Genomic DNA, 26,743 nt, shown 5'->3' with positions numbered 1-26,743 from the left:
GGATGTGACCATTTCGACAGAGGGGTGTTTTTCTTGCTAGTACTATATAGATTCGCCTCTTTGAAAAACAGTGGGTTTGAAAGATGAAAGATATCTCTAGTGCAGCAACCCCCAGGTATGAACAGTTTAGATATACAGGAGTGCATTATACTGGGAGACGTTGGGCTGGAGATCTGCACATATCTTTTTTAACGGTGGTGGAATTATGTACCCTGCTGGAATAAAATAAGTTAGTTGATGTTAGCAATCACTGAGATATGTGGCATAGTTTTAAATTTTCAATGTGCAAAAAATGTTTCCAACTGTAGATTTACTGTACATCCTGAAATGTTTGTGGAGGTTTTATTCTAAATTTGCAGTTCTTGAATTTAGAATTCTTACTTGTAATGTCTGCCCAGCTGGACTTTCCTGGGCTTCTTGTTCTTCCACACATGGCCTCTTCTGATTGGTCGAGACACAGAAGAGGTAATGGCCTGGAAATCCCGACAGAAACAAACATTTCGTGAAATGCACTCATTCTATTTGTTATTTGGCATCAATAAATCAAAGAGAAAAATGTACTTTGAATCGATGAGAATGAAAATCATAAATGTTTATCACTGCTACTGCGAGTATAAAGTTGGATCATGAGTAATATTGCATCATAATTGTTAAGAGTAATAGATAAGCTTTTCAATGATACATAATACTATACAATTGGTAAAGTAACAACAAGGATATGATTGATCAAATCTATGTTCCTAGTTACTAACATACCCATAGAGTCTGCAGCCACTTCAGAGTACTGCTGTACAGCAAACAGGACGGAGACTGCCTCTTCTGGTCATCAACCACCTGCAACACACACAGGGACGGCTTCAGCAAATTGTATTGATGATTGAATTTGCAAACAAAGTCAACTTTTTTCAAGATGCTCTGAATCAAAGTTAAACTGTAGATGGCAACAAAAAGATTGGACTTACTAAAATTTTTGACTGATGAGCTCCAGTCTTTGTCAAGGAATGAGTCCAATTTTTGTGTTAGCAATTTGTAGTTCAACTTTGATTCAGAGTGACTTCTACCAACACAGATGAACTTTCAAGTGCAAATTCAAGATGTGTCATTTTTTTATCTATTCCAAAGGTGTTATACTGAATACATCTGTGTTACTAATGGATACAATTTCAGCTTGTTCCAGGACCAAACCCTGGACCTGATCCTGTTTTAGGGAAGAATCCCCCATAGCCGGTTGCTGGCATTTTACCAAACTGCAGTTTTTATAGCTTTTAGATTCAATTCTCAAAGAAAATGGGGTAGCCTAATCATTTGACATCAGCTGACTGGGTGGAGTACGTAATATATATTTGGCCACATTGTTCATTTATTCAGGTTTAAATTTTTTTTCCATCGCACTCATTGTTGGGGAGCCGATCTTTAAATTTTCATCATTGAATATGTCATTTTTAACTTAAAAAACACATTTTCATCAATTTTATCTCATGAAATTGAAATTTTTGGGATGGAAGGGGTTGAATTTTTTCCGTCCTAACAAGCAAATTTCCGTCCTGGGGTGGAAGGACAGGTCCTGGAGACAGCCCTGTTCTGAACACTCTGAATACAAGAAAATACTGAATAAGCAAGAGAACAGAACCTACCCGTGGATGTTTGATGTCGATCGTGATGGCCAGTTTCAGGTTCTGAGACCTGAAAGCTGCATAGGAGTCATGTCCCTGCAACAGAAAAACATTTTATTTACAAACATATATATATAGGAACAGATAACAGTGATTGTGGAATGAACCAAAAAGGCAGTGTATTATAGAATTAGGCAGTATACAATTTATAGCTCAATTCTGAACACTTTAGTGGAAATACTTTTACTTGCTTGTCCAAAATTGTCCACTTACATGATTGTATGCAATCCTTAGTACAGTCAAACCTGTACAAGTGATCACCTCTATATGAGAGCTACCTGACCAAGGTGACCACTTTTTGGTGGTCCCTTCAATAATTTTTCTCATTAAGAATTCTGTCTATAGTGACCACCTGTCCACATGACCCAGATTTTATCAGTCCCCTGATCAAGAGTGGTCTTCTTGGGCAGATTTAACTCTACTATCTTTTCTAGGTAAAGCTGTGTTGTTTAAAAAACAACTCACAAGAAGTTATTCTCACCTGTTTCGAGGTCTCTGGCACCTTGTCTGGAGCATATGGCGAGACTGAATGGTGGTTGTTTGGGTCTCCGTTACACAGCCACTCAATGTCAAACCTGGAGTTCACAGATCACAAACACAAAACAGTATGAAGAAAGGATAGAATTTTACACACAAAAAAACTGAAATAAATTGGGACTTGCCCAAAAGTTTTTGGGTGAACTTCCTCAACCTCGTTCACTGAATGGATCAATTGTAAGTTCAGTTGAAAATTTGGGGTTTCCAATTCTTTCCAATGTCAATTTTTTAAAGTTTAGTACTTTGTTTACAATCATACGTTGTTCACCGTTACACAGATGAACTTTCATGATAAAACACAAAACAGCTTCTACTTTAATAAGACATTTCTTTTCAGAAAGAAAAGATACAGAACAGAAAACCAAAGGACTGATATTTTGTTTCAGCAAGGTTGAAATACTCACCCTAGTCTGAGGTTGGGGAAGCTGAGAAAGTGACAGTCGTCGTACTTGGAGGCAGTCTTCACATACACATCCAGGTCTCCCTTCCACAGGAACCGGGCTGAGAAAATAATGTTTCAGTTGGGATCATTGTTGCACCTTAACAGTCTCATAAGTTTAATATTCCTTCGTTCATTATTTCTTTTGGCATAATCTATTTCCTACGTTCTGTGACATCCAAGCAACCAACGCCAGCCAGTCAACAAAGAAACAAAGAAACAAACAAAACAATTAATCAATCAATCTGGTGACCCTTTACACCTTTAGATTCTATTTTCACATTGATCTTCCAGTTCAGCATGAGTTATTCTAAATCCAAAAGAACCAGGAAATCAAACAGATGTGGCCTAACCAGTGGTCCAGTCCATATACAGGTCCTTCCACTCCCATGCCATCTCCTCGGTGGAGTTGTAGGGGTCCAGAGAGGCGTGCATCAGAAGGCTCATCCTCTCTACTGACATGGTTAGCCTGCCATGGTACAGCAGACGGGACTGGGGTGGAAAATATTATAACTGTAAGGGTCCAGTCACAGACATTGTGTGAATGTCGTACGATTGCAAACTGGAGGCATTCTTTGGATAGTCGTGCATGCGTCCTCCAAAACTCAGCTCTCTTGTTACATAAGACTGTCTGACTTAGATCCTTGTGGGTAGTTGGTTCTGTTACAGCTTGCTTAAACATTCTGCAAAAATTATCCAATGACCTACAACAAATGTGACTGTGGACAAATAGGAACTTAATATTTCTAATGATAGCAAATGAAGGAGTTCTTATGCGAAATAGGCAATGATTTTTGGCAGAGAAATCTATTCATTTAAAGAGTTCATAAAAGCCGTCTTCAATATCTATGTGTTTGAAACTGTAGGCAATGAATATTAACAATTTAAAACATGGATCAAAAAACAATTTCAAATATGGCAAAATAATCAAAGCGAAAAGTTTAATCATTTTTGCACGCCACCTTTCTTAAGATTGAATTACAAATTGTACACTGCATAAGGAAGAATAACGATCATATTTTGATCATTAATAGAATAGCAAGGTTAAATTTAACATCTCAACATAGCATATCACATCTATAACAAGTTATACATCTCACCTTGTCCCACCAAGGAAGAGGCTTGCTTGGATCAATGGATGGTTTGGTCAAGTAATCTGGAAGAGATTTGTAGCATTACATACAAGCACATAACAAGCACATTACAAAATAAGCAGACATACATCTTGTATTTGTACTAGATCTGCTACAAGGCGGCCTTCAGTTGCCAATGACACATCTGGAATACAGAAGACGAGCCTTTTCGTCCTCGGGGGCTACACTTTGGAACACATTACCACAACATCTCAAATCAGCCAGATCACTTCCACTTTTTAAACAACTATATGATGTCCACTGCCTCTCTGCCAAACATTGATATGCAAATTCCGTTCTAGTCCTTTCTTTCTGACATTATTTCATTGTTTTTCTATGTTACATTATGTTATATTTATGTTTTATTCATTTTGTTATTTGAAATCAGTTGCAATAAGTTAGTATTTCCAAGCATTGAGTTAAGTTTACTTTGTATTATTATTCAATTACAGTTTGTGTTACTTTTGTTATCTTACATATCTAAGTTTGAATGTGGGGATTGCCCCCCAGGGCACATTGAAAAACGCCATCACAGGCGATATGTTACCCCTGGATAAATAAAAATAAACAAAACAAAAAAAACTTGACTGGTACTTAACAGAGATCAAAATAGATGATCTTCAATCAACATCTTTTAACCATTAGCACACTGAAGTAGCCGTTTTGCACCCAATTCCCTTTTGGTTACAGAGTTAGACAGCAGGGAGATGGTAAAGAAACCCAGTGACATACCCAGTGCCAAGTTGACTTGAGATATAGCAGGATCCCAGCATGGTCCCCAGGCATAACGAAATGTTTGGGCATCTGAAGAAAAGGAAACATCGTCATGAATACTCAATTACTGTCAGAACAGAAAATTCTTCTTTACTATGCCTGTACAGTCAAACCTGTAGTAGTGGTGGTCACCTGTGCATAGCTGCCACCTGGCCATATATTGGTTATTTTTGATGGCCCCTTCAATTTTCCCATTGGCCTAAGCATTAAAAATTCATCTGTAATAGCGGTCAACTGTCCAATGTGGTTGTGACCACTATAGACAGGTTTAACTGTATATCACGTCATGATATTATATCACATTGACGTAGTTTCTGTTGTTTACATATTCATTGTTACTGTCCTTATCCTTACCCTCATCATTATCATGTATAATTATGATTAATGTTCATCTCTCTGATTATCATATGTGAAGCTGTATTGTTCTTACCACAGCTGAGGTCGTGGAAGTATTTCAGCGGCTGCATGCTGCGCTCCACAGTCGCATCACCAAACGGACCTCCTATCTCCACAGTTGTAGCTCTCTTTGCTGCAGGGTAAAAATATTGTGAATGTAAACAAGAGTTCAGAGATCTGCATACCTGGTTAACTGCCTCATGGCATTACACACCAGGTTTGTACTAAACAGTACAAGCTGCATATTTGGACATATCTATTTGATCCACTCACACTGGGAAGGAAACTCTACACTCTTCGATAAGTATGGTGGGTTCTTTTACATGCTTTCGTCAAACATGGGACCTCCATTTAACGTCCTATCTGAGGGAACGTCTCTACCCACCCGAAGCTTGGTACTCATTTTCACCTGAGTGAAGTGAGGAAATTTGTGTAAAGTGCCTTTCCCAAGGGCACAACGTCAAAGGGGCATGTCAGGGGATAAGAACCCAGCACCTGCGGAATCTCTATTACTAGTATTAGTGAACGGGGACGCTGTTAGGGGAACAGATACGCCCCCCAACAGCGTCCCCCGCCTTCGTTGTGTGGTGTAACGGCTAGAACATTTGGGCATAAAACATGGGTACCCGAGTTCGATCCCGGCTTGCCCCCAGACATGTCTGGACATGCATGGGCCCGGATGTTGTGAAAGTGAATATTTCATATCAATTATCTCCCCCCCCATACAAAACTTCGTGCCGACGCCTCTGACACCAACATGACGCCATTATGCACAGATGGAATGTGTAGAGTCTGTCCCTACCACAGGATGCAGCCTCCTGCTCCGCCCCCAGTAGTCGGCCCCACCAGTGGAGGTCGGTGGTCTCCAGTAGTTTGACTGTATAGTCGCGCAGCTGGAACTCCAGGTGGCGCACGTTACCTCGTACCATCCTGCACCACAGGGTGCTGAACTCCAGGTCTCCAGGAGGGTAGGGACTGGGGTAAAATGGCCAGATGAGTCATTCAGGAAGAAATCTTCATTGACTACAACCACTTACACAATATTTCATAACACAAATAGCTTTATCAATAGAGGTATATATGTCTCCAAAGTTCGTGGATCTTCATAGCATTTTCAAAGACCTATCAATTATACAAATAAGGTTTTGATATAAATAACATGTGTCCATTGATCACTTTCTATCACTCTACTGTGAATGTGACTACCATATGGAAATACCATATAATTATATATAACTGCAAAAACAAGAAAAAACAGATTAAAAAAAACACCTCCCTACATGTGAATTGGTAGCCTCTTCCATTGACCCCATGACCTGGAAAGTCTGTCATGTCTAAAAATGGCTAGTTTTACCACCTCTAAACTCTACTTCCTGTCACTCATGCAAGTCTTAATTTCCCACTCATTTCCTACCACTCTATGAACACACAAGAACACAAACATCAAGACCCATCAAAAACAAAACCTCCGTACACTGAGGCAACGGTGATATAACAAGCCCTTACGTGTCCTTGTCAATGTCCTGCATGTGAGAGACGATGTTGTCCTTGCCGTCCATGGAGGGGTCGGCCAGCGCGCACACCTCCAGCTGTTTCATCTCCCATCGGAGCAGGTGTGTGCGCATGGGCGTGCTGTACAGCTTCTGGGACCGCTGCACGTAGATCCGGTCACACTGCTCTCCCAACTTCAGGTACATCTCTTCAACTTTCTTGGCTGAGTGAATAAAAACAAACGTTAATTACATTACAATTGCAGAGATGCTTTTTGGTGCTATCATTGTGAAAACACTGTTATAGTACATCAATCCAGTCACACTGTGTCATCCTTGGCTGAATGAATTAAAATAATGATTTACTAAAAGTCTTTAAAGTCCTTAAAATTAAATGTGGATAAAGTAAAAATAATACATCACTGACTGAAGTTAAAGTAAAACCTCACCGACTCAAGTTACTAAAAAACAACAGGCTGACAAATTAGAACTTTTTGTTGGGAAAAAAGGCCGACCAATCAGAATGCTTGCTTTGATAACAAATGGACCAATCAACATCCTTTCTAAGGAAACAGACTGACCAATCAGAATGCTCACTTTGATACAAAACTAACAATTCAACATCCTTTCAAATGAAACAGATAGACTGGCCAATCAGAATGCTTTCCATGGACAAATCTGACCAATCATAATGCTTGCCCCTCACCTGGCAGCAGCCCATGTGACTTCCTGAGTGCAGAGATCCTGTTCTCTAGCAGCTGCAGTCTCTTCTCTGTCTCATGCTTCTCATCTCGCATCAGCTCATAGTTGTCTCCTAGCCTCACTTCAAAGGGATCGTCCAGTAACTCCACTGTAGCATGCTGGAGGTAAAAAATTAAAAGATCATTCAGACTTTAATCCTACTTGCTTTATAAGCCATCATATCATCTATCGAGAGGGCATTTGGTCTTGTGTATTGGAAACTTCTGCACATCTAAGAACCCAACACACTCATCACTAAGAGTAGGGGCAACCCCGTACACATTCAGACTTATGCCTTCTCTTTCGAGTCTCAATGACCAATAATCAAAGACATATTAGGGACATCCCAAAGATGAAAATATGATGCTGTGCAAATGAACATGGGCATCAAAAGCTTACCTGTACTTTGAGTAGGAAGTCAGCATACAGTTTGTCTGGTGTTCTGGGCTTTCCCTGTTTGTAGAGTATCTTAACCCACTTCACACAACTGATGGTCTGTAAAGAAAAAAATACGCTTTATTCAACAGAGATAAAATAATGTTTTAACATGTTTTAGAAAGGATTTAGCATGGTATATGGTACCTTAGAAAACTGTAATTGTACATTAGGAAATCAAAGGCAATGATTTTTTTGCGATCTGGAAGTTGTTCATTAAATTTCATCTTATTTCAGCCTTAAGTGACATGCCAGTTTCTAGTACCTTGTCTTAAAAGAGAAGACTACAAAGTTGAATGTTCCCACCTTGTCTACAGCAGCAGCAAAGTCATACTTGTATGGGAATGATATGTGGATCTTGTCCATGTTCACACTCCTAAAAAAACAAACAGACCACACTGTTACGACAAAAATAGTTACTCAAGCAATAGTTACTGGATAAAATTTTGAAACAGTCAGTCGTTTCAGACAGCATCCGCTATCTTTCGTCAGTCCTATTTTTGGCGTATCTTATTACCTGGATGTCTAGCCTTCATCAACAGAATACATTGTCTTTAAACCCTGCTGCCTAATTCTGCAACCCAAGTAAATTTGAGACCTAGTCCAGTAGACTCCCTCAGCAGGGAGAGGGTTAACTATATGTATTTAAGTATAAATGTATAAAGAAGTCAAATCTTTAATAGCATCATGATGGCATCATACATTAATGAAATTCCAGTGAACACTTGCAGTGGACACTGAGGTGATGAACCTTGAACCCCCATTTACATTAAACTGCCCGGGTTTTACATAAATCTGCCACTTTGAAAAACAGTGGGTTTGAGAGATCTGTAGTACAGCACCCCCCAGGTATGCATAGTTTAGATATGCAGGAGTGCATTATACTGGGGGACGTTGGGTTAGAGATCTGTTAGGATGTATCTTTTCAGGGTGACGGAATTATGTACCCTGGTGGAATTATGTTACTGTAGATTTTGGAGCTCTGCTCAGAACTAATTATAACTCTTAACCTACCATGCTCTGTTGGTATGGTTGACCAGAGTTTCACAGCCCATCCGTTCTCTCTTCAAGACTTCATGTTCCGGGAAATGTTGTACAGAAATAACCTTGAAAAGGTCAAACAATGTCAAGGTTAGTACAAATATATAATTAGATTAAAATCTCTGAGATTGCAGGCTAGTTCAAAAGCTGTTGAAGTAGGTGCTTGTGAAAATACAACATCTAAACAAACTCGGTTCTGAAGATTTTAGAATACCGTAATTTACTTTATCTCCACGGTAGCAAAAATTTCATGGTGTAAGGAAAATGGACATTTTCACTGAACTTTAAGTTCAAGGTTGCGGACGAGTGATTTACAGGTGTGTGAAGGAATCATAAATAATATTACAACAGGTTTTTCACGGTGATGATAAGTTCATGGTACAGAGGTGACGGTGAAAACAGTGAACATAAAGTTACAGTGACAGAAACAAGAATTCCAGTATATTGGAAGGTACCTCAATGTTGAATATATCGTGGTCGTCAAAAGACAGTGTCAGCTGAGGTGCAGCCAGCTTCACAAGTTTTCCTTGTACCGAAATCTTCAAGTCACAAGACGATATGTCGATTCTGTGAGGAAAAATATAAGTAAAGTAACACTCCAAGATGTCAGTGTGTGTAACAGTCAAATATGAGAAATAAATCACATATTGCACAAACTCAAACATCTATGGCACAAAAAGTGCAATGACGTACAACTTCTATCAAGGTGTAAAAAAAAAATGAAATTTTGTCTCGTCCTCTGGTATCAGAAATGTGGCAAGTCTCCAGAAGTTCATACAAATCATACAAAGCAAACTTGTGGTTTTTGTCAGTCATCTTTAAAATTTATGTGGCATTGGTGTGGCGCAACAGTTAGAGCGTTGGACTCAGGACCAATAGGTCCCGGGTTCGATGCTCACCATGCCCTAATGTTGTTCCCTTAGGAAAGGCACTTAACACGACCTTCCCTGACGGTAGAGTGACGCCCACCGAGCCTCTTCGGCTAATCTGTCTAAAAGTGTGCCAAAAAACACACTACGAATTCGGTTGGCGATGTGCCAACATCTAGCACATATGCCACCAAGAACGGTACAATTATTTTGTTTTAAGATTTTCCTAAGAAGAGCTGACTTACTTGTGTGTGCTAGATGTGTGCAGGCACACCTTCACACACAACACTGACATGTTCACACTGAAGCCAGCCTGGGAGGTGGACTGGGGATCTGTTGTTCTAGCTTCACTCTTGGATGACAGAGCTACAATCAACAGCAATCAAAGTATCAGTTATTTGTATAAATTTACTAATGGTAAAAGATTAGAAGAATGTTTTGCATCAGATAAAATTTTGTTGGCGAATAAAGGTAATTTCAAAGGATATACGATATGAAAGTAAGACATAGAAGTGAGGCCTATTTTTGCAATACTTTTACTACATACGGGCAAATTACTGACCAGTCTTTTTCTAGCAAATGCTACCATAGTGCAAGATTAAATTTTGTAATCATTAGAATAAACATCTTCTTTTTTATGCAGATAAAATTTTGAACAAATCAAAATCTTACTTCACCTCCTGTAATGTTTTACTCCCATTTACTAAATTTGATACAGTAAGATTTGTCTACAGCAACCATGCAAAGGACTTTGTCACAGAAAATAGTCATGATAGACAGGATTTTTAATGCTTGGTTCAATTTCTGGAAAAGAACCTACTACAAGACAACTACTAAAATGGTGCAACAATGGCTGGGTGGTCCTTACGCAGAGGTTGTCACTAGTATACAGTTTTTATCTTGGAGAAAAGAGAGTACTTTTGTCACAGAAAATGGTCGCAGTAAACTGGTAGTCATCATAGACAGGATTCTTAATGCTTGGTTCAATTTCAGGAAAAGAACCTAGTACAAGACAACTACTAAAATGGTGCCACAATGGCTGGGTGGTCCTTACGCAGAGGTTGTCACTAGTAAACAGTTTTTATCTTGGAGAAAAGAGAGTACTAAGACAATACATGTGTTTATCTCACCACTGAGTTTGCTCTTGAATGAGAGAATGTCTGTGAGATGTTGGAAGATGGACATGTGAGCCCTGGTGGTCCAGTCGGCCTGGATCCCACTTGGACAGTCAACAGACAATGCCTGGTGTGGACAGATATCAACGGAAAACAGGTCAGTTTCATTACTTTTTCCCAAGTTCATATAACCTTTAGCACACTGAAGTAGCTGTTTGGCACCCAATTCCCTATTTGTAACAGAGTTAGGCAACAGTGAGAAGGTTAACAGAACTTACATTTACACTGATTATCCTCCTACTAACTTCACACTAGTCCTGTCCCTGGTGCTGAGCTTACATTCGCACTGATTATCCTCCTACTGACTTCACACTGGTCCTGTCCCTGGTGCTGAACTTACATTCACACTGATTATCCTCCTACTGACTTCACACTAGTCCTGTCCCTGGTGCTGAACTTACATTCACACTGATTATCCTCCTACTGACTTCACACTGGTCCTGTCCCCGGTGCTGAACTTACATTCACACTGATTATCCTCCTACTGACTTCACACTGGTCCTGTCCCTGGTGCTGAACTTACATTCATACTGATTATCTTCCTCCTACTGACTTCACACTGGTCCTGTCCCTGGTGCTGAGCTTACATTCGCACTGATTATCCTCCTCCTACTGACTTCACACTGGTCCTGTCCCTGGTGATGAGCTTACATTCGCACTGATTATCCTCCTTCTACTGACTTCACACTGGTCCTGTCCCTGGTGCTGAACTTACATTCATACTGATTATCCTCCTCCTACTGACTTCACACTGGTCCTGTCCCCGGTGCTGAGCTTACATTCGCACTGATTATCCTCCTCCTACTGACTTCACACTAGTCCTGTCCCTGGTGCGGAACTTACATTCACACTGATTATCCTCCTACTGACTTCACACTGGTCCTGTCCCCGGTGCTGAACTTACATTCACACTGATTATCCTCCTACTGACTTCACACTGGTCCTGTCCCTGGTGCTGAGCTTACATTCGCACTGATTATCCTCCTCCTACTGACTTCACACTGGTCCTGTCCCTGGTGCTGAGCTTACATTCACACTGATTATCCTCCTCCTACTGACTTCACACTGGTCCTGTCCCTGGTGCTTAAGTTACACTCACACTAAGTCTTATTATCCCCCTAGTACCTTCACACAGGTCCTGTCCCTGGTGCTGAACTTACATTCATACTGATTATCTTCCTCCTACTGACTTCACACTGGTCCTGTCCCTGGTGCTGAGCTTACATTCGCACTGATTATCCTCCTCCTACTGACTTCACACTGGTCCTGTCCCTGGTGATGAGCTTACATTCGCACTGATTATCCTCCTCCTACTGACTTCACACTGGTCCTGTCCCTGGTGCTGAACTTACATTCATACTGATTATCCTCCTCCTACTGACTTCACACTGGTCCTGTCCCTGGTGCTGAGCTTACATTCGCACTGATTATCCTCCTCCTACTGACTTCACACTAGTCCTGTCCCTGGTGCGGAACTTACATTCACACTGATTATCCTCCTACTGACTTCACACTGGTCCTGTCCCCGGTGCTGAACTTACATTCACACTGATTATCCTCCTACTGACTTCACACTGGTCCTGTCCCTGGTGCTGAGCTTACATTCGCACTGATTATCCTCCTCCTACTGACTTCACACTGGTCCTGTCCCTGGTGCTGAGCTTACATTCACACTGATTATCCTCCTCCTACTGACTTCACACTGGTCCTGTCCCTGGTGCTTAAGTTACACTCACACTAAGTCTTATTATCCCCCTAGTACCTTCACACAGGTCCTGTCCCTGGTGCTGAACTTACATTCACACAGATATTTTTGGTCACACCACATGCCTGTAGCATACTTATGAGCCCAGCTCTATGAATCCATCCATATAGACCAACCTTGCAAACTGGAGTGTATGCCCAGGACATGTTGTCAACTTGTACAAGACCCAGGGGCAGTTCTTTGGCCTGCACACACTTGTAACTCTGAAATAGCAATGAGAACAAACTGAAATACATAGTTATCATTCATAATTTGCATTGTTAAAAATATAACAGCTGTAAAATGACAAACAGTCAAAGAGTAAAAAATAGGAAAGTGTTTTCTGAATGGGGAATCTAGTGTGTCATGTAGTGCTGTGTACCTAAACGTACAGGTTTACCGTACTTGTACAGGTTTACCGTACATGTACCGGTACAAAGTTTTAGGTACAGGTACAGACCTGTACCTGTACCTGAACAATTTGAACAATTTTCATGTGTTTTTCTGAACTTCTTCAATATTGACAGAAACATTAATACACTGTTTACAACTTGTCAGTATCTTTATTCAAAGAACATACTATGTTTTCTATCGCCAAACTCCCTTGGCCTTGCTACCAATACTCCCAACGTGCCTGAATGATCTGTTGCATATTCGTTACGCTGTTCCAGGGAGTCACTTTGGTCACGATTGGTGTTGCATGAGGCCATGAGGTTAAGATGATCAGTCACAAAATAAGCATATGGTGTAAATTTATATCGGTACAGTACCGGTACTTCATGACTAGGTATTTTGGACCTGTACCTGATCAATTTTTACAGTACAGTACCGGTACACAGTACTGGTATGCAGCACTTGTGTCATGTGTACATGTTCATGTATGGTGATGCCATGTATGGTGACAGCCACACAAAAAAACTTGAAGTGATCTACTTAAGCAGCATCAGTAATCCCCGAAGAATGCACACTTCATATATCCAGGTATTCATGACATTCCCAAGGAAGCCCCCGTTTTTTTAAATGTTGCAGTGTACCCGGCATAGTTATGAGAGTACATGATACATGTAATTATGATTCCATCAGGTATCCTAAGACCACATTAAAAACAGTGATCTACTAATTAAGATCAAACAAAATGCAGAAATCCCTGAGGTATGTGCACTTTAGATATACAGGTGTTCAAGACAATCTCGAGAAAGCCACCATTTCCTTAACGTTTTAGTGTTAAGGTAGCCGGCAGATTTATGACAGCTGACAATACAGAGTGAACATTTCTGAACTCTCAAAAAGAGACTTACCTGTCCCAGCATGGCTGTAGTTAGGAAGCGGACCCCCTGTATGGACCCCTGATACTGAGGGTCGCACACCCCCACTCCCACCTCATCAATGTGGAACAACAAACACTCTTCTGGAAATGGTACAGAAAACAGAAATTTTGAAATCATGTTTGATTTAAATGGAATCAACTATTACCCTTTATCAACATTAAAAAGAGTTAACCAGTTGCATGTAACATTGTCTTTTTCATCAGATTCAGAAAATTGTATTTTGCTTAAAGCCTTCAGAGTATGTTAAAACAAACATAATTCAATGTATTCAAGGATGTTACTTTGAAGAAAACAAAATAATGCTGTGCCACAACTACCGACTGTCATCATCATCAGTCAACGTGCTTATGCACCGTCGGGGTTATAACGCCCCTGACAGGGTGACATACCCTTTCACTGGATGATACAAGACAGGGATGCGCCGACTGTATGTCACCCTAGAGTCATGGAATGGTTTTACCATTGACCAGTGCAGGTTAGATGCAGGTAGAATAACCAGCAAATGCATGTGGTATTGTAAAAGGCTTTAAGTTTGCCTGAATCTAATTTTGCAATAGGGAGAAGATCGGGTGTTCACAGTGGATCTACCACGGTGGTCAAAAAGGCCTTGATTTTTCCTCACTTGTAAAGCATGCATATTGATGAGGAATCGATGTCAATCAACCCTGTCACTACTGGCAACAGAAGCTGATTGGTTTACGCCTTTGCAGGCGGGAACTAGATTTGTTTTGGTTGTACCAAGCCGAGCACGATTTCCACGCGAACTTGTCCTTTTCAAATGCACGCCTTGTCTCCGGCTCTATTGTTCTCTGGTTAACACATTAACAATACCCCAGCTTTCATTTCAATCATTCCCACGCTCTCAAGCTTCATACTGACACCACCGTTTCAATTCTTTCTTAGCTATATTTTGGTCTATCCTAGCACACAGAACGCCCAAACTAAGGCCATCAAGAAATCGCAGTTTCCGCCATAACTCACCGTAATTCCCGGCCGAGGGTTCTAGACTATATGCGCAACCGCCGGAGACGCCGCAGAACCCGCCGATATGATAAACAATACCCCGGCCTTTACTCCGTACATTACTTTCTTAAACACGCAGAAATTTAAAATTAACAAATAGAATTCGAATAGTTCATAGATGAAGTCGAATATTTTCATTGTAAACAAAAACTTTAATTTTGCCACATACAGAGACCCCAAAACGTAGCACTCACCTTGATACATTTGCGTGTTTGACAAGAACTGGTGTACTGACGTGTCTGTCTTGGTCTGGCGCTGTCCTACACAGCCACTCAATAATCACACCCTACGTTTTCCGATCTAAAAACGCATTCTTTCTAATAACAAACTCCTTCTCGTCATTTTTGTACTATAACGCGGTCTAAAGACCGTAATTCCATCGTGGTAACAGTGTACACGCCAGCGTTTGATATGCCGAATGTGTCGGCTTGTGCTGACACTAAAAATTTCCTGGCAGCTTTGACTGGTAGAAAAAAAATTGTGCATTCCTATACAAAGGAGATGTACGTTGTATAAAAATACGCATGAGTAATTCAATGAGTAAATCAACTGCTGGGGAAATACGGAAGAGATCAGAGTGTGATTGTTTGACAGCAGAACTGGATTTTCCTTTGTTTTCAAACCGACGCCATGTTCCGACGCCATGTTCTGGTTTCTTCAGATAACACACTTGCGGGTCTTATTCGTGTATTTTTTTTACATTATTTTACCCACGCGTATTTCAATCACCAATGGTACCGTTCAGGCGTCTTTTTATTAGAAATTGGTCGAGGTTTCTGTCTCTACAAACCCTCGCGGCCTCGTTGGTAGTTGAAATTCGCGGGTAATTATCTCGCTTGGTCCGGGCGACAAATACAATGGAGGTATTTCCCACTCATTTGCATCTGGATTAACCGCCCCAGAACAGACGCTAGCGAAGTACTGTGATCTTTACCGACAAGCTCATTATCTTTCCAGAACATAACCATTCTTCCACGTGAAGTTCTAAATAAAGCGTTCGATTCGTATTTTGGGTGATATCTCCCGATACCAACGCTAGAATTCGACAAAAAAAAAACCGTCCGGAAGCCAACTATCTAGCCGCCATCTTGAAAAAAAATTGTAAGATTCTATTGGGCCGATAGGGAACTATGGGAGAAGACGTCCAAACAAATTGGCGAAATAAGTTAAAATCTCTCAGACATCAAAAACTACTCAATAGAAACTGGATTCAAAGTTCCTAAAGTCTAAAGTATGTATAAAACTATTGTTTGCTACGTAAATTAGACCAAAAAGTCCATAAGTTCAAAGTTCAATGACCGAAAGCAGCCTGTACATACACGTATCAAACACGGGTAATTTGAAGCGCCGTGTTCGCGGTCAACTCGTATATTATACAGATTTTCAAAGCGAACTAATGTAGTTTGCGTGTGCATGTATTTTTTTCTTAGTGCGATAATCAGATCATGCGTTATTTTGTGCAAGATTTGTGTTGTTGTTATTTTATACCGCCCGGCTAATGGCACCCCCGCTTGTGGGCGGGAAACTTTTGCATAACAACGCTGACAGATCCATAGCAACGTGACCACCGTGCTACATGTAAGTTTGCAGTTGAATCACGCAGGTAGGCAGGCAGAGGAGATTTTCCTGTTGGTTTTCAGGAGGCATCACCACAAAAAACATGAACATAAAACCTCTGCATACATTTCCCATTCCATTTACAGTATTTTGAGCCGTGAATGTGGAAAGAAAAGAATAAGTACCTGGCACACTACCACAGATGAAAGCATTCAACCCCTGCAGTCTGAACTGCACGTTACAGGACAGTGACCTGTCTGTGGGTTTGTCCGGGGGAGGGGACACAGCTTCTGCTGTCACACCAGGGCCCTTCCTGGAATGGACAGCTTCCAGTAGGAAGGTGAGGACCTCCATGGCGGGAATGGACCACTCCAGCTGGAGGTCGTACGCACCCCCCTCTACTGTGAGCTGCTGTTGGGTCGTCTTCTCTTGGACGTGTGTGGTGGATTTACCCTGGAAAATTTAGATATTTCACAGCATTGATGCCCTCCGGTCTGGCGTTTGGTTCTAGTTAGCATATAGGGTTTGGTCATCGCAAACTAAGGGCATTCTTCGGAAAATCATGCTTTTGTTTATTTATTTATTTATATATAATTGAATAAAAAGACTCTTTTTACACAACCAAGTGATTTATTCAACTGACGTTTCGGTGACCATCTGTCACATTCATCAAGACAATTCTGACTGGTTCACATTGCAATGACTTGAGGAAGGTGACAGATGGTCACCGAAACGTTGGTTGAATAAATTACTTGGTTGTGTAAAAGAGTATTTTTATTCAGTAACTTACCAACCTGATGAAACTATTCACGGTCATGCATATATTATTCAAAATTCAGCTGTCTTGTTACGAAAAAGACTGTTTTAGATCCCTATCGGCACTTGGTTTTGTCACAGTCCACTTAGAAATTCTTCGACATTAAAGTCGTACAACGACCTACAATAAGAAACTAGCAGAAATGACAACACAAATTTTTTTTTTTTTGGCAACACCACCACTATTTATGTCAACACTGAGCAGGACGGCACAGAGAAAGAGTCAGCCCTACCTTGATTTTGAGGGACTGTACGGCCAGTGCTTGCCCCCAGATGTGGACCTGAGGCTCAGTGTTGGCCTTACAGACAGCGTGGTCTCCAACTGCACACCACAAGTTGTCTACTGTTATGTCTCCACTAGAAAAGAGAAATGTCAGTCATCATTTTGGTTTAGTAGTACAAAAATGTCTAGAGTAAGCATTCTTATGTCTTTCTGGTACAATGGAATAATACTGATACTACCTAACATACACATCTACAATGTTTGTTTTTACACTTTAGAGTCTCAGTTTGGAAGTGTCTGTTTTTCTTCCCTCAGTTAAAGTTTGTAAGCTTTTTTTTGTTCCTGTCTGCAACATGTCTGCTACAAGTGTCGTCCATGTGTTGGTGCTTATATCCAGGACCTTCTATTCATATTTCACAACATCCTTGAAATGCTGTCCTTGGTGCTGAACTTAGTATCCTCTGCTAACATCAAATTATGAAGTCTGCACACGATCTAACAAGGTGACATACTATGTAATTTTCTTACACAAATTCTTATGTACAAATGCCTCACTATGGAAATATTGAGGGAAAGGAATGGAAATGAAGAAAAAACTACAAATAGGTAAAAAAAAAAGAAGGAAAGTTAAGTTAAGGGAAAATAGCAAGAAGATAAACATTGCACAGACTAGACTTCAAAGGAGATTTTAGCCAACAAAATCCCACAAAGACTTTAACGTGTTGAGTCCCTGTCCTTGGTGCTGAACATATAATCATCTACCAATGGATCTACATGTATCTGTATTTACAGTATTATCAAGTAAAGAGTATTTAAGTGAAATCCATACCTTAACTCAGATCCTATGATGGGTAGACCTGAAAAGTACAAAAAACAAACCATTCAATAAATGTTTTTAAACATAATCTTCATCTTGTTTCTGGCTCTCTTCGGAAAGTGCCATTGAGGAAACAAGTAAAATGTGATTATATTCATCTGTCATTGACCATTTTTCCTCGTTTTTGTCTGTCTGTGTTTGTTTGTTTGTTTGTTTGTTTGTTTGATTGTTTACCTGAATCAGAAGACTTCTGCCCAGAGGCAGCTATGGAGTTGATTCCCAGGGCAAACTCTGGATGTTCAGGGATGGTCACTCGCACGGACGCATCGGTCACTGACACTTGGGTTGACATGGGCACTTGGAACTGCAGGGACATTCTGCTGAAAAATACAGGATATGTCTTTTATTTAGTGACCAAATTCACCTCAATTCTACACTAACTAAAAATCATTCTTCAGACTCAAGGTTTTGGTCTCAAATAATGACTGCCAATGACTTCAGAAAACAAACATGGCAACCAGGTTAGAAACTACAGTTTGCAAAAAATGTACCTTTGAGAAGTAAACCATGCCTAATCATCAATATTTCATGCAATTGTAAGACGATACATTACAATATTTCCTTTTTCAGCTTTTCAAAAGGACATATTTTCTTGAGCTGCTGTGATCTGAACTTGTTGCTACATTCACTGTGACGACAAAAACCTCAAGTAGGATCATTTTTGGAAGGTTTGATGTTCAATAACAGGAGAAAGGTGTATATTTGAGGCAAACGCATAATATTAATACTATCAATGTTGTTAAATGTAAACAGAAAATGTTATTCTCTAGTTTCATACAATCTTTAAGTTTCCAAAACGTAGAAAGCTGACCTTTTCTTGCTGGATGCAGAGGCAGGTATGAAGGCAGGTGTGGACACAGGTGTTCTAATTGGTGGGGAATGACCTCTCATTTTCAGCATCACTCCATGCCAGTACACCATCTCTGCATGGTCATGGTGGGCGTGGCACGTTTCCATGCTAACAGTTGTTGTGATACCTGTCCCAGACACCTGCCAACAAGACAGTAGTAAAATCAGTGAAGGGAAACATACTGTTTTTGCTCCATTTCTTCCTCCTCTTCTTCCGTTCCAAACAAATAAGGTCAATGACCTGTACCAGACGGCTGTCACCAAGGTTGCTGGTAAGGTAGCAGACACAATATGGTATTTGATTAAATGATGTAGCAAGTGGCAGGACAGAGCTGGAGGGGCTGGTCACCAATCACCATATGTAAGTGTTTGAGTAAGAATTATCACTGCAGTAGATTGTTAGGCTAGACTATGTGAAGGTAAATAATAGGACTATGTTTTTGCTTGCAAATGTTACCTTTCTATATATATAGTCTAACATAATTGTGTTACTACGGCTATTTCATCCCGGAAATCAAAGACAATTCAAGTGTCACAGACTTCATAGTAGTTGTTACAAAGGCTCAGGTTACAGAATTTGGTTTGACCTGTACTGACCTCTGCAGACGTCTTCAGCCACTTCAGAAGGAACAGCTTACTCTCACTGAAGCTCTCAACAGTCAGCTCTGGAGAGGGACAAAATTGGTCAAGTTGGCTCTCAGAAACATTTCCAAAGAGAGCAAAAATCTGACATGTGTAACTTGTAAGCTAAGGTTTTAGGTGATATCTAATTTTCCACTGGTCTTGCCATGATAAACAATGTACATAGCTTATACTGGGCCAATGTATCATTATGTAGAATTTCCCACTTGTTCTATAGGCTAGTAAACAAGCACAATAGACATTGGACTACAACTTAACATTTAATCCTACAGACTTCAACCATTTGCAGAAACATGGAAGTCAGACGAGTAACAACAGCCAGGATTCGATCTCTGAGCCTTGTACTCAATAGGCAGGGTTGCCTACCAATACATCATACACATTCCTTTTTACAGGTTTGCAGTAGCAAAACCTGTGTTGTTCCTTTAGTTGATACCCTAGTGGCACAAAGGTCAGCAAATTTGATTGCTGTTTCAGCAGCAGGGTATATTTCTACAGGGTAGTGTTGCTAGCCCTTTACCTTTAAGTTTAACATGCTCGAGGGACCTCCTCAAACATGGGACCCCATTTTACATCCCTTCCAAAAGACGGGTGCAGCCCAAACCAAATAATTGGAACCAGGAACTCAACTGTGAGCTATAGGAACATCCCCGATTACACAAATCCCTGACTATATACTGTAAATCACTTTAATATAGCGGCAGAAAAATATAGCAATTAGGGGAAAATGGAGAAGGTCACTGCACTTAATTCTAACAATTGGAACTAACATCACTGTCTCAAAAATTAGTAATCAAATATTAGCGATGATGAAATTTTAGCGGTTGACTATTGACCGTTAAATTGGCTGAAATTAAGTTACAGTTAACAAATCAAGAATTACAGTATATATATCAAGTCTTACCTTCAAACAGAAGTTTGATCTCATTGGCAGGGATAGCCAGGGTCTGTGTGGTGTCCTGCAAGGCAGGCTGGGTAGGGTCCTGCTCAAAGCACAGGTTCACACTGGCTATGTTCATGGCAACACCCCTGAGGAAAAGTTAATAAATCTTGTTTTTAGACCAGATGGTGCTGTGGGGTCGTGTTGGCGTAACGGTTAGGGTGTTTGGCCCAGAACCCAGAGGTCCTGGGTTTGAATCTATATATTGTGTTCTTGGGAAAGGCACATCGCTTCTCTCAATCCATCCAGGTATAAAAATGGGTACCTGACTTCGGATAAATCAGAAGGAAACTTCCAAAAGAAGAAAGATAACACAGCTACTTACTTCAAGCTGCTCTCCACAGACAGGGACAAACTGGTGTCATCAACATGGATCTTCACAAGCTGAAATTTAAACATATAAACATAGACATATCATCTTATACTATACACAACTACCCTACTTATAAAACATGCTGAAAATCATTCAGTGCTATACATGTACATGTATGTAATTGTAAAATATGATGTATGCCACATTGCTACTACATGTAACTGGTAACTTACACTGAGAATGCAAATAGCATTTCATTCTCACCATACAGTAAGTACGTAACTCTTGATCTATATGTATTACTATTAGATCAGTGGCATGTAATAATGCAATGCTACATTATCTTGAATTCCTCCATGATCATCTATGCTGCCATACAAAGAATACTGCTAACTAAATTATAACTAAAACTTTCTTTCCATTCTAAGGATCATGACATTAAAATTATCAGCTAAAGTATGGTCAAATGTCTTAATAACAGTGACTGAATAAATAGTTTACCTGTGGAAGAAACCTCATAAGCTTATTGATGAGTGCCATACTGTCCGAGCTACTACCAGTGCCAGTATCTGTCAAGGTAAAGACATGAAAGGTTTAAGATAATCTTCTGAATGATTTCAAGGGCATTCAAATAACGAAGATTTTCCTCGAAAATGTATAAGGAAAAATCTAACCATGCATTCAATTTTGATTCGATATTTGATTAAAAAAAAAACTATGTTACTTTATGTCTAACAATAAAAGTAAAAACATGTATATTTGATCCACTTAAGGAAAATAAGCAAAAAGATAAACATTGCATGGACTAGAGTTCAAAGGAGATTTTTGCCCACAAAATCCCACAAAGTTTCTATTGTGTCCCTGTCCTTGGTGCTGAACATATAATCATCTACTAATCGATCCACCCAAGAATATAAAAATATTGTATAAGTTTCCAAACTTACCAACTCTTTGAACTTCCTGGAATTCCTTCGACAGCGACCTATCATGTAAGTGTTGAACTGCAGTCAGCAGACCTGAAATGGAATTTTACCACAGAGTTAACTTGATTATAATTGTCTACTGTTCATGTCATACAGTTGACAAGCTTCAGCCAAATTCTTTGATCGCCAGAGACTCGCCATATCTCAAAATTGCCTGACAGTCGAGCATATTTTTCACTCCAGAAAATCTATCCTATTACATTGAACAGGGCTTATTGTCCTGCAAACGTCAACTGATCCCTCAAAATCACACGACGATCAAGTGAACACCAGGTGCATTACTGTTGAAAATGTAATTTAAAGCTCGCAGACTCGTCCGCCGATCGATTTTCCTGCTGTTTGACATGGCTATAAACATGAAATAAAGGACTAACCCAGTATTTACTGTTTTAGATGAAAAGATAAACTATCACCTGTCATCGCCTAATAGACAACTTATAATTCCAAGAAATAACCCTGGACTACTTGTGATTACCTTCATGGACTTCAATCTTGGGTTTTCTGATGCTTAAGTCCAAGATCTGTGTGGAAAGAAAATGTACAATGTACAAACTAAAGTCAACCACAGTTGCGAAATAAAGTATATTCAGAAGATTTTCAGCAAATCTGAAACATGCTATCACATTAAGGAAAGTGAATTCCCCACCTTGGGTGACTTGGCTAGTATGTCAACATCCAGGGACAGTGAAATCTTGCAGGATGCGTTCATGAGTGTGGGGTTTCTGACCTGAAATATAGAATTTCAGATTGTCTTTTTTATTAGAATCGATTATTCTTTAACTAGCCGCAAACCTGTGAAGCCGGCGTGTTAGGCCGAAGGGTAGTTATACAGGCTGTATACATGTACATACAGATACAGATTTTCTTTATGTCCTGCTGGAGAGAAGTCACACAAAAATTGCTGTGCATAACATCTAATGTTGTACTCACATTTTGATACTTCTTGTCCTTCTGAATTGACACTGCGACTTCTTCTACACTCACGTCAGCCTTGATTCTGTAATGGAAAGTAAATACATTTAAACATAGGAGATGGGAATCTAGAAATGACACTATGTGCTAGTGACAAAAACACATAATTATTATTATTGAACTTTTCGAGGTTCAACCAACGCTACAACAAATACCCGACAACTTATCCAACAGATTTGTGATGAGTAGCATCCAGATTTATTTGGATAAAACATTGCACTAATTTGGACAAATGCTTCTAACCTTTTACAGCTAATACGGCACTTACAAAGTTGGTATTTTGTGAAAAAGTTAACTGTATGGATGACCCCCAGTGGGAGTCGCCACACGTCATTGAGAATCGAAAAATCTCAAGGTTTTTCCTCAAAATCTCAAAGTATTCCTCAAAATCTCAAGATAACTCCTCAAAATCTCATGATTTTTCCTCAAAATCTCAAGATTGTCTCAAACAAGATCATCATTTTCTACAATTTTGGCAACACCTCGAGTTGCAGACAAAAGGACCTTGGCACTCAAGTTTTACCTGTCATCCTCTGCATCTGGTTTGACACTGAGCTTGGAGACTTTCAGCTGGGAGGTCGTGTCAACCAACTTGAAGTCTGACATCGTCACCAACACAGACTCCAGTTCCAGAGTAACAAGCTGTATGGAAAGGGAGAACACATCTAGGGCTTGAAATTTATTTTGAGAATAGGTGCCCTAATGCACCTATATGTAGCCTAAAAATTAAGGTGCACACAATATCTTTTGGGTGCACAACATTATAGGCATGTAGTAAGAATTAATGATGAAACATGTATTTTTTCTGTGCATTGGTATTTTATGTATGGTTTTATAAAGAAACACAAGTAATCTCCATCCACCTGGAAAAGACTTGTTCCAACGAAGGCAATGGTAGTCATGGCCACACCTCTTCCTCCTTTGTATGCAAAATAACAACAGTGAATGGAATCAAATTGGGAAGCAAGTCTTAGACCAACATAGTCAATACATCAATTACCAGTTTATTATGTGATCAAAGTTTTGCACCACTCTTAGTCTTAGTCTTAAGATTCCGACTGAAGATCATACTGGAACTTCTTGATTTACCCCATGGGAGTTAAGTGTGTGAGGGTGCGTGTGTGCACATGCGCGTGTGTGTGTGTGTGCATGCGTGCATGCATGTGTGTGTGTGTGTGTGCACGCGTGCATGTGTGTGTGTGTGTGTGTGTGTGACTGCAATTTCCAATATACACAGCGCAGCGTTACCATACATCCTCAGTGCTGTGCTGTGCAGCTTAAAGTGTTGCATAGCAGTATGTGTTTGGGTGTGAAATCTGTCATCTCCATTTTTCATTTTCCAATCATTTTGACAAGATTGTGAGAGTCGCACCTGCTTCCTGAGCTGTACTCTGTGGCTCCTCCTGCACACCTTGTCCCTCCTGTTTCTGTACTTCTACCTTTATATTCCCAACACATACCGCAAAGAAGTGCCTGAAAGTATGCAACAAAAAAGGTGCTAAAAAAACATGTGGACAATGCATGGTTGTTTTACTAGTATGTGAAAAGTGTGACTAGCTTAAAAACTCAAGTGATACTTTCATAATTTGTTGTGCTGTTATTTTTCAAATGTTTCAAAGTTCTATAACATTTTTAACATGATCAAAATTATGGAAAAGCATTCATGCAATTTTTTTCACTACTGATCATTCAAATTGAAAATGTCCATACACTGTAGAAGAGAAATATGATGTCCTGTACACATGTACACAAAAAGCTGCAAGTACTAGCATAGAAATTGGTTGCATTTCACTGCATATAGATTATATTTATCTGACACAGATATCATAGGGATTATAGGGATACAGATTTCAGGGTATAACCAATTCGCGCAACATGCACTTACGTGAGCTCAGGTTTGAACACCTTGCAGGACAACCATATTTGGTCGACATCCTGTAGAGTGGATAGAAACAACAGCCCATGTGATACAATATTTATTTCATTTTTTATTTCATTTATCTATTTTACCAGTAGATACACTCAGGTCCCTTGGCCCTCTTTTAAGGTGTCCCTCAAAAGGCTCAAAAGGAGGCTGTGAGATTAGTTAGAGTTGGTAATAACAAGTTAAAACTCAGTACCAGTCCTAGTGCTCACAAAGTCCATTTCTAGACGCCTGTATGAATCCGATTGATAATATTGGACTGGTTTGGAACACTGGTATCAAACATTATAGTGTCCCATGTGTGACATAAATGTAAATGAGAATTGACCATTATTATGGAAGCTCATCTGTGTTGGTAGTACTAGTAATCATAATACAATGCTAAACTATCTTCTAACACTCAAGGTATACACGGATCCACTTTTCAATGAGTCAATAAGGTCATGTGTCGGTAAGTCTCGCAAGATTTCGTTCAGAAGTGATTGGTCATTATTGATCCTGAAGAAGGCAACAGTGGTCGTTGAAAATTTGATCCGTGTTTACCTTAGTGTTTGAAGAAAATTTAGCATTGTAAAGAGAATCGACAATCATAATATTATGTACTCACAAAGTGCCACTTCTTGGAGTGGACAGAAATGCCCCATAGTGAGAAGAATCCGATGCCTTCGATATTCACATGTCCCTTCAGTTTGGACGACAGAAGCTTGGATAGAAGGGCTGCTAGGACCCTTGGGTAAACATAAAGTTTCATTACTAGTTAGTTTTCTAGCTGATACATTTAAGCCTACATACATTTGATACTATAGTAGCAAACTTATTTGACGTAGCCCAGGGGCCATTCTTGTTGGTTTACCAAAGGAGGTTTAGATATTAAAACCTCCTTGGTTTACCGGGCCTGTCATACTATAGTTAGTGAGCTAGCGAGTATGGTAGGTGGTAAACAAATTAGGATGGCACCCAGACTATCTCAGGCCATGTTAATGCAGATAACATATGTCATAAATTATAAGTTAAGCCGTAAAAATGGCCAACGAGAATAAGGTTGCTTCAGATTTACTATGATTGATGAGAATTTAAAAGACAAAAGCAATAAGTCCTCATCATTTTGTGACGCTTCCTTAGGATTGTGATTTATTGTGATATCAATATAGAAACGATTGAATCTCAAATTGCTGTCATTTACTAGTATTCAATATAAAGGCAAGCTACAATGACATGCTTATAAAGACATTATTGGTGTCATTAATTCACTGAGAAAAATATTTCAGGAGCAATTCAGATAACATAAAATACATAACCTATAAACCATTATTTATCATAGTGAGGAAATTATGTCACGTCATGGGGTTGATTAAAGTTTCAAAGGTCAATAATGAAATTCAGACCAATGGCAAGACAATGTCAAGTGCCTTGAACAGACTCTTTGCAGTTTACTTTTCCAGCTACATCTCTTGGCATGTAATAGCTACATCCAAGATTTACATGACACTTAGATTTCTTACCCACAGAATTTATAACGGGGTCACAATGACCTAAATTTGACAAGATAAGAGGTAAACAATATGTCACAATACTATTTTCCCTAAACCGTGACACTTACCGGGACAAAATCCACAGGACAGGAACCAGGATAGCGACGTACACAAGTAAGTTAGCCATCTGTTTTCGAATGTCGCCAGAATTTCTTGCAAATCTAATATTTTGGGGATCTAGTCGATTTTCTAGCTTTTTCGGCAGCCATCTTGCATCCCACCCATTTTAGCTGCTCACTGTTTACAACTTCCTGCCTCCCAAATTAGTACCTAGTTATGACGTAATAAATCAAATAATGTATAATTTATTACGCCAT

At 39.8% G+C, this 26,743-nt stretch overlaps 1 protein-coding gene across 3 annotated transcripts in view; it reads right to left on the bottom strand.

Moving 5' to 3' along the window:
• The window catches only part of LOC136448189 (bridge-like lipid transfer protein family member 2), a 51,515-nt gene extending 24,849 nt beyond the window's left edge, over positions 1 to 26,666 (bottom strand). For 2 of the 3 annotated variants that reach the window (XM_066447397.1, XM_066447417.1), the window contains exons 1-39: positions 26,495 to 26,666; positions 25,502 to 25,622; positions 24,856 to 24,905; positions 24,343 to 24,443; positions 23,834 to 23,889; positions 23,494 to 23,612; positions 22,929 to 22,995; positions 22,645 to 22,725; positions 22,474 to 22,519; positions 21,960 to 22,031; positions 21,517 to 21,584; positions 21,028 to 21,086; positions 20,667 to 20,791; positions 19,718 to 19,785; positions 19,083 to 19,261; positions 18,446 to 18,591; positions 18,224 to 18,251; positions 17,405 to 17,528; positions 16,541 to 16,808; positions 13,746 to 13,855; positions 12,585 to 12,671; positions 10,659 to 10,770; positions 9,774 to 9,894; positions 9,115 to 9,226; positions 8,633 to 8,724; positions 7,925 to 7,994; positions 7,583 to 7,678; positions 7,149 to 7,302; positions 6,459 to 6,666; positions 5,755 to 5,927; positions 4,987 to 5,085; positions 4,515 to 4,586; positions 3,750 to 3,805; positions 3,003 to 3,141; positions 2,615 to 2,711; positions 2,155 to 2,248; positions 1,635 to 1,709; positions 757 to 834; positions 382 to 473 (exon numbers count right to left, since the gene is read on the bottom strand). In XM_066447397.1, coding sequence (XP_066303494.1) covers positions 382 to 473; positions 757 to 834; positions 1,635 to 1,709; positions 2,155 to 2,248; positions 2,615 to 2,711; positions 3,003 to 3,141; positions 3,750 to 3,805; positions 4,515 to 4,586; positions 4,987 to 5,085; positions 5,755 to 5,927; positions 6,459 to 6,666; positions 7,149 to 7,302; positions 7,583 to 7,678; positions 7,925 to 7,994; positions 8,633 to 8,724; positions 9,115 to 9,226; positions 9,774 to 9,894; positions 10,659 to 10,770; positions 12,585 to 12,671; positions 13,746 to 13,855; positions 16,541 to 16,808; positions 17,405 to 17,528; positions 18,224 to 18,251; positions 18,446 to 18,591; positions 19,083 to 19,261; positions 19,718 to 19,785; positions 20,667 to 20,791; positions 21,028 to 21,086; positions 21,517 to 21,584; positions 21,960 to 22,031; positions 22,474 to 22,519; positions 22,645 to 22,725; positions 22,929 to 22,995; positions 23,494 to 23,612; positions 23,834 to 23,889; positions 24,343 to 24,443; positions 24,856 to 24,905; positions 25,502 to 25,622; positions 26,495 to 26,553 — 3,974 coding nt within the window. In that variant the 5' untranslated portion in view covers positions 26,554 to 26,666. The remainder of the gene's footprint in view (positions 1 to 381; positions 474 to 756; positions 835 to 1,634; positions 1,710 to 2,154; positions 2,249 to 2,614; positions 2,712 to 3,002; positions 3,142 to 3,749; positions 3,806 to 4,514; positions 4,587 to 4,986; positions 5,086 to 5,754; positions 5,928 to 6,458; positions 6,667 to 7,148; positions 7,303 to 7,582; positions 7,679 to 7,924; positions 7,995 to 8,632; positions 8,725 to 9,114; positions 9,227 to 9,773; positions 9,895 to 10,658; positions 10,771 to 12,584; positions 12,672 to 13,745; positions 13,856 to 16,540; positions 16,809 to 17,404; positions 17,529 to 18,223; positions 18,252 to 18,445; positions 18,592 to 19,082; positions 19,262 to 19,717; positions 19,786 to 20,666; positions 20,792 to 21,027; positions 21,087 to 21,516; positions 21,585 to 21,959; positions 22,032 to 22,473; positions 22,520 to 22,644; positions 22,726 to 22,928; positions 22,996 to 23,493; positions 23,613 to 23,833; positions 23,890 to 24,342; positions 24,444 to 24,855; positions 24,906 to 25,501; positions 25,623 to 26,494) is intronic. The other variant, XM_066447407.1, reaches the window with a different exon arrangement.
• Positions 26,667 to 26,743: the final 77 nt, after the last annotated feature.

Source organism: Branchiostoma lanceolatum, chromosome 1 (genome assembly GCF_035083965.1).
Source record: "Branchiostoma lanceolatum isolate klBraLanc5 chromosome 1, klBraLanc5.hap2, whole genome shotgun sequence".
Classification (NCBI taxonomy): domain Eukaryota; kingdom Metazoa; phylum Chordata; class Leptocardii; order Amphioxiformes; family Branchiostomatidae; genus Branchiostoma; species Branchiostoma lanceolatum.
The sequence above is the reverse complement of the archived record's forward strand: the minus strand, read 5'-3'. Positions and strand labels throughout refer to the sequence as shown.